This window comes from Jaculus jaculus, chromosome 1, assembly GCF_020740685.1.
Source record: "Jaculus jaculus isolate mJacJac1 chromosome 1, mJacJac1.mat.Y.cur, whole genome shotgun sequence".
Lineage (NCBI taxonomy): Eukaryota > Metazoa > Chordata > Mammalia > Rodentia > Dipodidae > Jaculus > Jaculus jaculus.
The window spans coordinates 1,017,928-1,031,463 of NC_059102.1; the positions used below are offsets into that span (position 1 = coordinate 1,017,928).

The 13,536-nt window shown below is 48.1% G+C and overlaps 1 protein-coding gene across 2 annotated transcripts in view; it reads right to left on the reverse strand.

The window, feature by feature from the left end:
- Positions 1-340: 340 nt before the first annotated feature.
- The window catches only part of Inpp5a (inositol polyphosphate-5-phosphatase A), a 198,750-nt gene continuing 185,554 nt past the window's right edge, over positions 341-13,536 (reverse strand). Inside the window, exons 13-16 of one of the 2 annotated variants that reach the window (XM_004669649.2) lie at positions 5,150-5,261; positions 2,626-2,694; positions 1,754-1,790; positions 341-1,619 (exon numbers count right to left, since the gene is read on the reverse strand). In XM_004669649.2, coding sequence (XP_004669706.1) covers positions 1,570-1,619; positions 1,754-1,790; positions 2,626-2,694; positions 5,150-5,261 — 268 coding nt within the window. In that variant the 3' untranslated portion in view covers positions 341-1,569. Of the gene's footprint in view, positions 1,620-1,702; positions 1,791-2,625; positions 2,695-5,149; positions 5,262-13,536 lie in introns of both variants that reach the window. The other variant, XM_004669650.2, reaches the window with a different exon arrangement.

Sequence of the window (13,536 nt, forward strand, 5' to 3'; positions counted from 1 at the left end):
TTGAAAAAGGAGCAACTTTTTTTTAAAGGAGGCAGAGCCATTTCTGTGAGTGAACCATTATCTCAACTAGAGTTCACAGCCAAGGAATTTCACTTAAGGTTTTGTGGCAAGCAACACATTGGTATAATTCCATGAAAAAAAAAAAAAGGTCCTATCTTTTCACTACAGTAAAAAGACCAGAAGATGATTTTTCTAACTGCCCTGTGACACAGAATGTGACCCAGAAGTTCAGAGGTTCAGAGTGGGCAAGGGTGCAGACAAGGGAACACAAAGAAGGCCTCTCCCGGCCTTAGCATTTCAAAGACCAAGGGACAGGGAGGGAAGGAGACAAAGCAGCAGGAACTGTTTCACCAGGATCAATTTTATTGCTTAGGAACCGAGCAGTCACTTCCAAAGGCCTTTGCAGGTAGGACCCACAGCTGAGACCCACAGACAATCGCTGGGGACAGGACACTCACAGAGACACTAGCGCCAAGGATGTAGGCTGGCCTTCAGTGCTTTCTGGGGGAAATCAACAAGAAGGCATGCCTCGGCCCCACCAGTCCAGGAGCTGTAGTGTTCAGAAGTAAATCAACAGATACACACTGTCCTCTCAGCAGGCAATGCGAGTGCCTTCCGCAGTGCTCAGTGCTGGGAGCACAGTAAGGGCAACAGGCTTTGTACAGGCGCTGCCCCTGTAGCTTCTCTGCCACATCTGCACACAGCCAATGGCAGAAGCGATCTGTGGGAAGTGGACGACTCTACTTCTAAATCTCCCGCGAGACTATGGTTTTAATGTAGGATACTTGGCACCATAAAATGGTAACAAAAGAGACACAACGATTTACAAAATTCTTAAAAGGTACACCCAGGCTAGCTATAAACTTCACATTCCGTTCTTAATATTACACAAAAGAAGGCAGAGGAGTGACAAGCTGCTAGTAGGGGGTTGCCGCAGGGCCCTCCTGCCCTCCGGCACTGCTCGGTCTTCTGACTTAGGGACGTGTTGACCCACGTGCCACTCAACTAGACTGTGGTTCTGCCTGCCTGCCGTAGGACACTCGTGCACTCATACAGGAAAGTATATTCGGCATAAGTTTGGTAAGATTTATAAATTATTTTTAAAAAGTATATATTTATATGTATTTATATATATAAAAATGGAAAGCAGCTGCAGTGTGATTCAGACGCCATGTAACATGGCAGTAGAGTCAGACCTCGGGCCTCAGGCATGGACACACAAAGCAGCTTGCTGCCTGGGCTGGTGCCTGCACACTCCTCCTGGCAGAGAGGAACGCTGGACACAGGGGCTCTGACTGGAGAAGCTCCTCCACAGATAATCATTAAAAATGGAAAACTGAAATCTAAACAGGCTTTCTGCTGTCTACTAGAGTTTTGGCAATAGGACTGTGACTTACTTAAAAAACCCAATCTGTCTACTTAATGTCACATGAACAGACACGACAGTGAGGTATGTGAGGCTTTCCGGAGGTCCGGAAGCTGAAGCGAAGTGTGGGGCCGGCCGACTAGCAGGTGATGCTTGGGCGGGTTCCGATGGTGCAGCTGTTAGGAGGACAACTTCATACGCTGCTACAGGGAGGTCTCATGGAGGACCCTCTCATGGCGCTGGTACCTCTTCCCTGGAGTGGAATTAGTAATTTGTTAAAGGAACAAACACACCAGGAAAGCTGCAGAAAGGAGAACAAGGAGGAGCCATATTTACCACCACGTCACTGCACGACACAACACTTGTGCACATGGGCGTGAGGTTTACCTGCCCCAGGCGCGATTCGAAAGGCCAGGAACACAGGCTGCAGTGGGAGGAAAGTGTAGGGTAAGCATACATGGGCCACCACCTCCCCAACCCCCAGTCCTTAAATCCCCTCAGTGGTTGGAAATAAGTCCAGAGGAGGTGAAAGCCAGTCCTGTGCATGAAGCACTGACTGCCAGCCAGCATGGACTTGCGGCTGAGGCCTGTGAGAGGATCCACAAGGGCCCTGGTGATTAAAAGGAAGGTGGACTTCCAGAAAAGAATTGATGTGATCACTGCTTAAGCAACTGCTAAGCAAGTCCCATGTTCAGGGAATGGGCACGTACCCATCCTTGGATGTGCATACAGTGGCTCTGGCTCAGAGGTCTTGTATGTGGAGGAAGTGGATTAATCTAATTGGGTTGAAAAACTGAGGCATGATCTGTCACTTATGTCTAAGTGTCACTGACTGCTGTGGGGCCACTCTGGGCTTGGCAGCAGTCACACATGGAATAACCTGAGCAGATGGTCACTGCGTGACCCAAGAGTACCTGGTGCACAGGGCATACATTTTCAGCTCTACCTGACAGATGTGAGCTTAGCATAGGAAGGCCATGAAAATAGCCCAAATACATACTCAAGAAGTGACCTTCAAAGCAGCTGAAGACACTTTTTTTTTTTTTGCATATGAAATTTTCTTCTATTGTGACTAGTCATTTCTGCCTTCTTTCCGATTACCCACCTATCTATCTTTTGGCATTTTATTAAAATTGAGTAAATACAGACCAACTTAGGCATGCTCCATAAGGACAGATGAGAGATACTGCCTGCCCACCATCCACCCCACAGATTGTCCAGCCCCAGGGTCCCAGGCAGTGTCCCACCACGCATGTCACCTTGTGGTCTCCCATGCATACATTGGGCCCAATGTGGTCATAGGTGGCGACCTTCTCCTCGCTCTCCGACTGTAAGCAAACAGAGAGAGGGTGGTGTTGGGAGTTTGGGGTTCCCCAAGGTCTTGGCAAAAGGTTATAGCAGGGGCTTTAGGGTATCCTGGGGAGCAGAGAGGTGAATGGGATCATTGCCGGAGGGCCTTGGGATATTGCTTCACCTCAGCAGATGGCCGGTACTTCTGCTGAGAGATTCTGTTTCTAGAAGAGAGAGGTACCATGGTTGCTTGGGATTCCCCTAGGTATCCTCTGGCTGATTCTGGCACATGTCCCTGGACACTAGTAGGCATAGGACACCTTGCTTTCAATCAGGGTCACTTTAAATGTCCTTTCCTTGGTGTCCCTATCTGAGCAGCTCATCTGTTTCCTCTTTTCTCTATTTACACTTGCTTCTGACAGCCCACTCTATTAACCTCGAGTGCTGCCCATGCAATGTGTGCATATTAATTAACTGCACTGCACACTGCCTTCACTACAACCAGCAGACCCTTAATTTTGATACGATGCAAGAGGCTTTGTTACTGATCAGTCAGCTCTGACTGGGCTGGGTTTTACATCCACAGCTGAAGTGTATAAGACGATTAAGTTAAAAGTGAGTTATCTTTAATGCAGTAGGAAGCTTAAGGTCAGATTTACTTTCCAGAATGGTTGCCTGCCAGAAGTATGAAAACATAACCTTCTGTACTGCATGCATGAACACTTGCCCAGCTTTCAGGAACATAGGCCACCTCTGTGGGAGTAGGGAAACATCCATCAAACGCCGCATAGTAATTTACAAAGGCAGCATAAAATCATGGGTTTTCAGCTGCATAATCTTTGGACAGATAAACAAATTACAGTGGGGCACATGCAGGATGCAGGCACACCTCGCTGAGCATTCATCACTGGGGCTCCCAGGCAGCACACCGACTGGAGCTTTAGGGCTCAGGAAGCAGAACAGAACATGATGAGAGCGTACCAGAGCATGGCATGATGGATGGCACCACGGAGGCAGCTTACACACCCTCTGCTTGCCTATAATGCCCACTGCCCACTGGGCAGCCTGGCAAGAGCCAGTGGGACTCCAGTCCCAGATGCAGGTGTGCTCTGCTCTCGGTTTAGATGAAGGGCAGAACTCTGTCTTCTGTGGTTTTGAAGTATGGAATTCTGGGTCTAGAGACCCAGAGAAAATGTGTTTGCACATAATGCAGGCTCATATGCTAGTTTCCTAAAGGTTCTCAAAGCCCCCAGAACAACTACAGAGACTTGTGGGAGCCTTCTGCCCACCAATCCATGTGTGTGCAATCTTAGGGACCTCACCTCCAAGTGCTGGCTTTGGGACTTAGTGGATGATGTTAGTTTCTCTCCACCTCTGTCCCTTGAAGAGGGCAAGACTACCCATAGTGGGAAACTACATGACTCTGCCCAATTCTCCTACTGCCATCTCCAGGGAGGCATCACACTGGGCACAGGCCCTGCTCATGAGGCTACCTGGTAGGGCTATCTGTCAAGGCTGTCTTGGCCAGCCCTTAATTGCAGCTAAGTTCTCTGCAGACCTAAGGGGCTTCTGGCCATGACCCTGTTACATTCCTGGCTATTTACCTGGAGATTCCTTTTCATGGCCAGGGCCTGACCAACAGTTGCACCCAGGGTGCTCTGGGACATGGGAGGAGCAGCGTGAAGAGCCGGGATGTGGAGGATGCTGCTGCACAGCCAAGGCTACAAAGCATCCAGTGGAGGTGGCAGGGTTGCTCCAAGTTGGGGGAGAGCGCCTTGAGGAGGTGAGGGGTGTGTGTGATGCTGTTTGGCACAGGGAAAGATGGGGCAGCTGAGGTGACTCCAATACAACCTACCTCCGTGCTGAGGATGGGGGTTAGAGAGCTCCCTCATACTGGATCTGGTGGTGGGGTTTTATTATGGGGGTGGGGGTACACTGGCAACTCCTGCCTCTTCCTCACAGAGCCCTGTGCCAAGGTGAAAGTTCTGCACACTGAGCATCAGACTGTTGCCCCTTGTGTGACTGCACCTTGTTTACTGTTACATTTTCATAGTTGGGATTGACAGAAGTAATTCAGACACTGATTCTCTCAAAACACTGTTTATGTTACAGTGGGGACTGAGAACCCTGGAAATCACGTGAAGTCTGAAAACCTCCAGATGTGAAGACACTGTAGGACTCGGGAATGTCACCCTTCATCTTACCCTGCCACTCTAAATACAAACTGTTTCTGCCATGCTTTGTAGCCTACAGTGCTCGCATAGACCAGGGCATGATGAACACTGCATTCATAATAATCCAGGATGCCAGACCCTTTCTGCTTGCTTCTAGTTCAGAAGACTATGGCATCCAACTGAGGCCTGAGTGCCAGCCAGACCAAGCACTTCCCTTGAGCTCATCTCAGGACCAGGCTCTACACTAGTGTCCCCACCCAGCCCACAAGCTGGCCCCTACAAGACCCTCCCTGTGGCTAGCCTAGGGGTTCCCACTTACCTTGAGCACCAGCTCCTTGGCAGACAGGGACATGAGGATGCGGTCACACCATGCAGGACACCGTGTGTTCATGTACTGCTCGCCCTGGCGGGAGTCCTCACTGTATGGGTAGCTATGGAGACATGGAAGCACAGGGTCAGCAGTGCTCTAGGTCTGGTGGTCCTTCCAGTTCTGAAGGGAAGGTTGTGCTAACCAGGGAAACAATGCAGAGAAATTTCTAAAACACAAGAGTTCATGCCAGTTCCCCCGGATCTGTACCTATAGATAGGAAGTGCCAGCTGGCCATACTTATGTCTCCCTTTCACTGGCTTCATCAGTCATGGTTCTTATCTGGAGAGGGTTCAGGGGTTCAGACTGTGAACTTGAGTCATCACAACAGTGGGCTGCTGCTTTCCCTGGCTCACTACCTTCTTGGGTCTGGGAACAGGGTTATAGCTACCACATCTGATGCCTGACCAATTTGGGCTTGACCCACACACTGAATGCACCCCACATCATTATGGGGAACTACTGTGAATACCTGCCATCTGCCCCAGCACCTCCTGCCCCCAGGCTTTGCTGCAGTGCCTCATGAAACTAGCTCCCCCATCTACAGAGGCTTTAGATTGATGGCCTTATGGAGAGGCCACCTGCCTCCTGTGTCTGGCATAAGTGGCCCAGCCCTGGCTCTGCACAGCGTCACCTCAGGGGACCTACTCTCATTCATGTAAGACTGAAACCCATCCCACAAGGGCATGTTGCCTGGAGTGCATTAGGCCATGAATTCCATGTAGAAACTGCAGAATAGTCAGCTGGGAAGGGCACTTCTCAGAGTTCAGCTACATGCAGGTGTCTAAACACACATTGTCTAATGGCCTTCAGACCCTAAAGATAAGCCTTATCAGTTCCAAAATGCAACATTGTTGAGGAAGGGTTATGATATGCTCACATGTTCCTGTTAACTTGAGCTGTGAGAAGATAACTAATTTTCCAGCCTATTGCCACTGGGCACCTGCCACCTGTTGATACTGTGCCCCTATGGTAGGGCTGGTGCCACCTACAGGCCCGGCCTACACTTAAGACCTTCTGGGTGTTGTAAGGCCAAATATCTCCTTGGGCTTCAGCCGTCACAGAACATGTATCCTTCAGAGAAACAATGGCATATGGCCCTCAGCTCTCACAGGCATTATCACTTTACTACCTGGTTGAAGTCTCAAAGTTGGCTAAAAACAAAGTCTATGCAGCTCCTATGCATAACATTATTGTTTTCAAGAACACTACATTCCCCATACGTCCCCTCCCCAAAAAGCAGCCAGCCAAGGATCTGTCCTATTTCCATATATTACACTGAAGGGACCTTGTTTAAGGGTTTCTCTGGGTACTGCAGCACAGCCACGGGCTGTGAAGAAATGCAGCTGGAGCTGAATGGGGGCACTTCACTCTAAGTACATGCCAATCCCCGGGGGCATCCCTTGCAGTAGTTAAGGGCACCACAGCCAAGTGAGCCACAAGATGGGCTGGGTTGGCCCAGCTTCCAGGAAAGCAGATGGACATGCTGGTCTCCCAAATGGATCAAGCCTCATAGCAGCACAAGAGCAAGTAATGAATGCAGTGAGAGTTTCAGTGGGTGGGCTGCACGGTGTGTGGCTCTGTCCTTGCCGCAACCAGGAGCAAGGCACTGTGACTTGATTGACGCAGATCTCACTCCAACTTTCTCACACACGGCATCTCCATGCAAACAGCGTCCTCATCCCTGCTTGCCTTAGTCCTCCAGCAGTGTGTTGGGTACTGGCTAGTCATCTAGCTCTTCTGCATGGATGTGAGTGAGGCTCTGCTTATAAACTCAGGTGAGGTCTCCACAGGTGAAGGGGCTTTGCTTGTCTTTGCTGTCATCCCCTGTCCATGTTACTGCCTTCAGATGAGGGTGAGGTATATAGCTAACACGGTGCCCAAGAGCAGCCCCTAAGCATCAATGGGAGTTGCCAACATTGAAGAAATCAGGATTGCATTGGCATGTTCTTAGCTTTTTTATGAGACAGAGTCTCATGTAGCCCAGCCTGGCCTTGAATTCGCTATGGAGCCATGGATAAGCCTTAACTCCTGCTCTTCATGCTTCTACCTCCCATGTGTTGGGATGACAGATGTGTGTCACCATACCCAACACTTAGCATACTCTTGAAAATCACCATCTCATGCCCAACAACTCTGATATTGTGTCTACCACAAAGAATGCTGACCTGGGGACCTCTCAATGCTGAACCCCAGGACCAGGGTTCAGTGTCAACACTGAGTTCTGGGTCTGAACATCACCAATGACTTTCAAGTAAGTCTGCAGACAAGCTGGTCCAGGCCTCCAGGCACACTGCAGAATAAGAGCTTGTATTGACCCACAAAGTCAGAATTGGCAAGAGGTAAGAGGGACACCTTCTGTCCAACTACAGGACCTGACAGGTTGCCAGGTGGTTGCTGCTTGTACATACTAGGTTCCATGGTTACAAACAAGCCAGCTGGAGCATCAGTACTGACTCTCTGTACCAGCCAAGGATAGGGAGTTCTACAGCTCCATGGGACTCATGGTAGACCCAGGTTGCCATGGGAGAGTCTACAGGTTGAGAGGTATCTGTGGTCAAGGCTGATGGCAGAGGCTGGCTGCTGGGGCAGTGTCTTCTTCAGTTCCACGGCCCAGGTGGTTTTTGTGAGGCACTCCCTAACACCTGAGGATCAAATGCAGGTGGGAAGACCCATGTGGGACCCAGAGCCCCATTCTATCTTCCACTCATAGGCAGCTCAGCTGAGTGCAGGGCCTGGATGCAGACATCTGCAGACAATTCATGCAGGCAACACTGTGCACCCAGACTTATCTGGAAGCAAACCTGAGAGGGGTGGGAGGTGACACAAGTCAGCCCTATCTTGGCCCCAAACAGCTCCGGGAATAATCGTCATAATTAATTGCAGTGGTGATAAAATTAACAATTGTCCACCTGTGCTCCCCACCACACCACCTCCCTTCCTCCTTGCCCCTCGCACCCAGTCTTTCAGGATGTGGGCAGCGGTCCCTTTGCTGGCTGTTTGTTTGCAGCCAGCCTGGCCCTGGTGACAATGCTGAGCTTAAGACCTGGATAGGCTGTGCTTGGATAATGTTGCCACGGCCCTGAGGCCACACTGCTGGAAGCACAAAGCCTGCTGTGTTTGTGAGTCAGGCCCAGGGTGGCAAGGAGAGGAAGCCAGTGTGGTCCATACCTCTGCTGTGATTCTTGGCCCTTCCTGGACCACAGGTGGGTGAGCTAATGAAGGGCTTTAGGGTATGCTGAGGCCTTCTTCAGGAGAAAGGGAGAGAAGAAGGCCCATGCCCCTCTGTACCAGGCTGCATACCGCAGGGAGCCTCTCTGCTCTCACCTGGTGAAACATCACCTGTTCCTAGTCTCAGTGCTGCTCTTGTAATCCGTGACACTGCACCTTATCCTAATTCTGCCGATCTAGGAGCATGGAAGTTCCTTCCATCATCTAGTACCCTACTTGATTTCTTTTTTTAGTGTCTTAAAGAGAGGGCTTTCACATTTATGGTTAGATTTGTTCCTGGGTTTTTAATATTTTTGATGGATATCGTGAATGGGTGCTCTTCTTGATTTCTTTCTCTGTGAGTTCATTATTGGTATATATAAAAGCTACTGATATCTGTGTGTTGATTTTCTATCCTGAAGCTTTACTGAAAGCACTTGCTAATGCTGTAAGTTTTCTTATAGGCTCAACTGAGTATTTTGAGTATACAACCATGTCTCCAGGACTGGCAGAATTAATATTGTGAAAATTGCTATCCTGCCAAAAGTAATCTACAGATTTGATGTAATCCCCATCAAAAGTCCAAATGACATTCTTCACGGATCTAGAAAAGCACAATTTAGGAATTCATGTGGAAGAACACAAACAATAAATAGCCAAAGAAATCCTGAGGAGAAGAACACGTCTGGAGGTATCATAATAGCTGAGCTCCGATCATGCTACAGGGCAACAGTAAAGAAGTGTGGTACTGGCACCAAAACAGACACACAGACCAATAGAGTAGACCCGTCTGGCTACCTAGTTTTTGACAAAAGAGCTTATTCAACATATGGTGCTGGAAAAATTGGATCTACACCTGCAGAAGAATGAAATTAGATCCTACTTCTCTCTCTGTACAAATATCAATTCTAAGTGGGTCAAAGACCTCAATCTAAAAACCGAAAGTGCTAGATGAAAAAACTAGGGAACATACTTCAAGATACCGGCATAGGAAAGAACTTTTTGAACAGGACTCCAGTAGTACAGGAAATAGCCCCAAGAATGAACAAATAGGACTACATGGTTTTATATAAAGTTTCTTCACAGCAAAAGAAACCATCAACAAGACCAGATAGCCTATAGAACGGGAGAAAATCCTTTCTTGCTATGCTTCATACAGGGGGCTCATATCAGAATTTACAAAGAACTACTAAACACCACCTAACTTAACTAACTAAACACCATAAATAAATAAATAAAATAAATCTGCCAATCAAGAAATGGGCTAATGAGCTGGGCAAGGTGGCACACGTTTTTAATCCCAGCTCTTGGGAGGCAAAGGTAGGAGGATTGCTGTGAGTTTTAGGCTTCCCTGAGACTACATAGTGAATTTCAGGTCAGCCTGGGCTAGAGTGAAACCCTACCTCGAAAAGCCAAAAAAAAAAAAAAAAAAAAAAAGATGCTAAAATGAGCAGACAGTTCATAAAGAAGAAACATAATGGCCAATATTATAAAGTGTTCGAGGGGGGGTGCTGGAGGGATGGTTTAGTGGTTAAGGAGTTTGCCTGCAAAGCCAAAGGACCCTAGTCCAATTCCCCAGGACCCACATAAGCCAGATGCACAAGGTGGAACATGCATCTGGAGTTTGTTTGCAGTGGCTGGAGGCTCTGGGGCGGCCATTCACTCTGTCTCTGTCTCTCTCAAATAAATAAAATACTTAAAAAATAAATAAAAAAAAAAGTGTTCAGGGTGCCAGAGAGATGGCTGAGTGGTTAAGGCATTTGCATTCAAAGCCAAAGGATCTCAGTTCCATTCTCCAGGACCCACGTAAGCCAGATGCACAAGGGGGCACATGCACCTGGAGTTCTTTTGCAATAGCTGGAAGCCCTGGGATGCCCATTCACTCTGTCTGTCTCTCTCTCTCTCTCCATATACATACAATAGCTAGAACTCCTGGAGTGCCCATTCTCTCTCTCTCTCTCTCTCTTTCTGCCTCTTTCTCTCTCTCAAATAAATAAATAAATAAAATATTTTTTTAAAGTGTTAACCATGCATAGCCATTAGGGAATTTCAAATTAAAATCATTTTGAGATGCTATCTTACCCCAGTCAGAATGGCTATCACTGAGAAGAATGACAATATTGACAAGGATGCCAGGAAAGAGGAACCCCAATTCACTGTTTGGTGGGCATGCAAACTGGTATAGCCATTGTGGAAATCAGTATTGAGGTATCTAAAAATTAGAGACAGAAATGCCATAGATCCAGCTATACTGTCACTCCTGGATATATACTCTCCTATAGAACCATGTTTATTGCTGCTCTATTTACAGTAGCTAAGAATCAGAATTGGGCTTAGATGCCCATTGACAGATGACTGGATAATGAAAACATGGTACAAATACACAATGGAATTCTATTTAGCAATATGGAAAAAAATAAAATTTGCAGGAAAATGGATGGACTATTAAGAATTATATTAAGTGGCCAGGTGTGGTGGCGCACGTATTTAATCCCAGCACTCGGGAGGCAGAGGTAGGAGGATTGCTGTGAGTTTGAGGCCACCCTGAGGTTACATAGTGAATTCCAGGTCAGGCTGGACTAGAGTGAGATCCTACCTCAGGAAAAAAAAAAAGAATAATTTAAATGAAGTGACTCAAACTCAGAAAGACCAAATCTACATGTTCTCTCTGATGATATATATGTGGGTCGTAGCTTGTAATATCTGTCAGTATGTATTCAAAGAGAGACAAATGTGGGTAAAACCTGTAAAGGTATACTGGCAACCAAAAGCGAGTATGACATGATGAGCTAGAAAAAGGGTGAGTAAAGGGTGAAAGGACACATGTGACATTTAAACAGAAGGGGAGGATATAAGAGGGAAGAGGGGTTGGGGACAGGGTAGGGAGGAAAAAAATTAACTAAAACAAATTGCATTTGAAAATGCTATAATGAATGACACATTGGCCTCTGTATGCAAACTGAAAACCCCATTATGTACAACTTAGCCTAGAAACGTGTCACAGCAGGGGTAGTGCCAGGGCCTGCTAGGTCTACATGCACAGAGACCTGGAGCCACAGCAAATACTTACGTGCTTTCAAAGACCCCAGCTAAAATGCCTAAAATGAGGTAGGGAAGATGATGAAGAAAAAAATTGAGCCCTAAGGACTGTAGCAACACCAAAACTAGATCCTGGTCACTATGGGTATGAGGCTGGAGCCTGCCCTAACTCCCTTCCCTGTGGCTCCAGAAGCAGCTGCTCGTGCTGGCTCTCTGAGCAGGCCCGGCTTCTCTGTCTACAGTTGACTGTCCCTGTATCTCACAGGCCGTGTGCAACCAGGACCAAGGGACTGGCCAGAGCGGTACCCTAGCTAATGTGGAGAGAAGGCCCGCCTGCTGTGTTAACCCTACGTATGCAATTGGTAACATCAGAGTAACATCTACAGACAGTGCAACTCTGTATTATGGATACAGATTGTCTACAAAGGCCTCCCACTTCTGAATTTTCTGCAAATGTGCCCATTCAAGAAATGAACTGGCCCTGTTTGGACCCTCTAAGACAGAGCATCTCTGCCTTATAAGCCTTCCTATCTTATAAACTTGATCTGATGCGGAAGCTTATTGACAAATGCTAGCGATTCCACCTCTGAGTGCTTCTCTTCTAGTTCAACATTCCCTCAGAACTTTTAAATGTGTTTACCTACAATCCTACAGCAGGAGCAGTATGCTGAAACTGCTCGGCCTCTCCCTCTATGAAGCCACTATGACAAGAGCAAGGATGGGTTAAGCCAATGCTGTAGACCCGTTAGAGCTCTGGGCTTGGTGAGGTGAGGCTTCCCAGGGGCTGTCCTGGAAGAGGAGGGCACTGTTGCGCTTAGCCACCTCAAGCCCAAGGAGACAGTGTCTTCCATGGGAGCTGCAGAGAGCACAAGGTGAGCAGTGTACATGAGGGTGCAGCAGGGACGCAGCCTAAACAGCTCCATCTTCAAGTCCCCATGCTCTGTGAGCTTGGGAAGAGCATTTAATGCTATGGCGAAAGGGAGCTATGCAGCTATTTCACACTGATTTATTTATGAGTGAGAGAGCAAGTGTGAGAGAGAGGCAGATAAAGAGAGAGAATGGGTACTCCAGGGCCTCTAACCACTGTGAAAAAACTCCAGGCGCATGCACCACCTTGTGCATCTGGCTCTTTGTGGGTCCTGGAGAATCAAACCTGGGTGCTTAGCCTTTGCAGGGAAAACACCTTAACTGTTGAGCATCTCTCCAGCCCCTGGTTCTTTATTTTAAAGCTAGCTCCCAAAAATGAACTAAAAATGAAACTTCACATATAAGAACGCCATTTTCTATGTTAACCTTTGAGCTCACCTGGACCCCTGCCACCTGTGGCTGGGCTTTCTTAAGAAAACAGTAAATCTAGTCTTGCTGGCAGGAGGAATAGGGGCTGCTGGGGGGACCAAGGGTCCTTCATCCCTGCACAAAGAGTCCTGGGTACCTGCAGAGAAGCATATTACTGCTTCATTTTTTGTTTTCTGGCCTATGGCTGGTGATGTTCCGTTTCAAGAGCACAGGTGCTCTGGAAGGGTCTGTGGAAGCAGCAGCATCCCGAGCTCCTCCAGCACCTGTAAGCCCCCATGCCCATGCTGCCCCACCGCCACCCTGCTGCCAATGCCCTCAGCACTGTCCTCTGTTGGAAGAGCAAGAGCTAAGGGCTCTGTTGCATCTGGACGCAAGGTCCTTTCTCAGCAATGTAGCTTCATGACTGTACTACTGGCCCTGGATGCAGTCCCGCCAGTGCAAGGAGAACAGGACCTTTGCTGGAGAGACCTGTGACTGCCACCATGAAGGTCTTCTGCTCACCAAACACCCTGAAGACTGCAGCTGAGCCGATATGTGTCAACACTATGGAAATGAACCTTCCAAGAGCTCTGTGCTGAGAAAGTAGGGCCCCTAGGGCCATTGAGCACTAGCTCTGCTACAGAGGACCTGTTGCCCAGGAGAGGGACTGCCCATGATGGTGCCAGGACTAGGACAGACAGGAAAATGCCAACAGAAGTTGCTTCAAGCAGCTGACCAGTATACACATGGTTCACTTGAAGGACGAGAGCAAATCCCACGGACTGTGGAAGACAGGAGCCACATGGAAAAAGGAA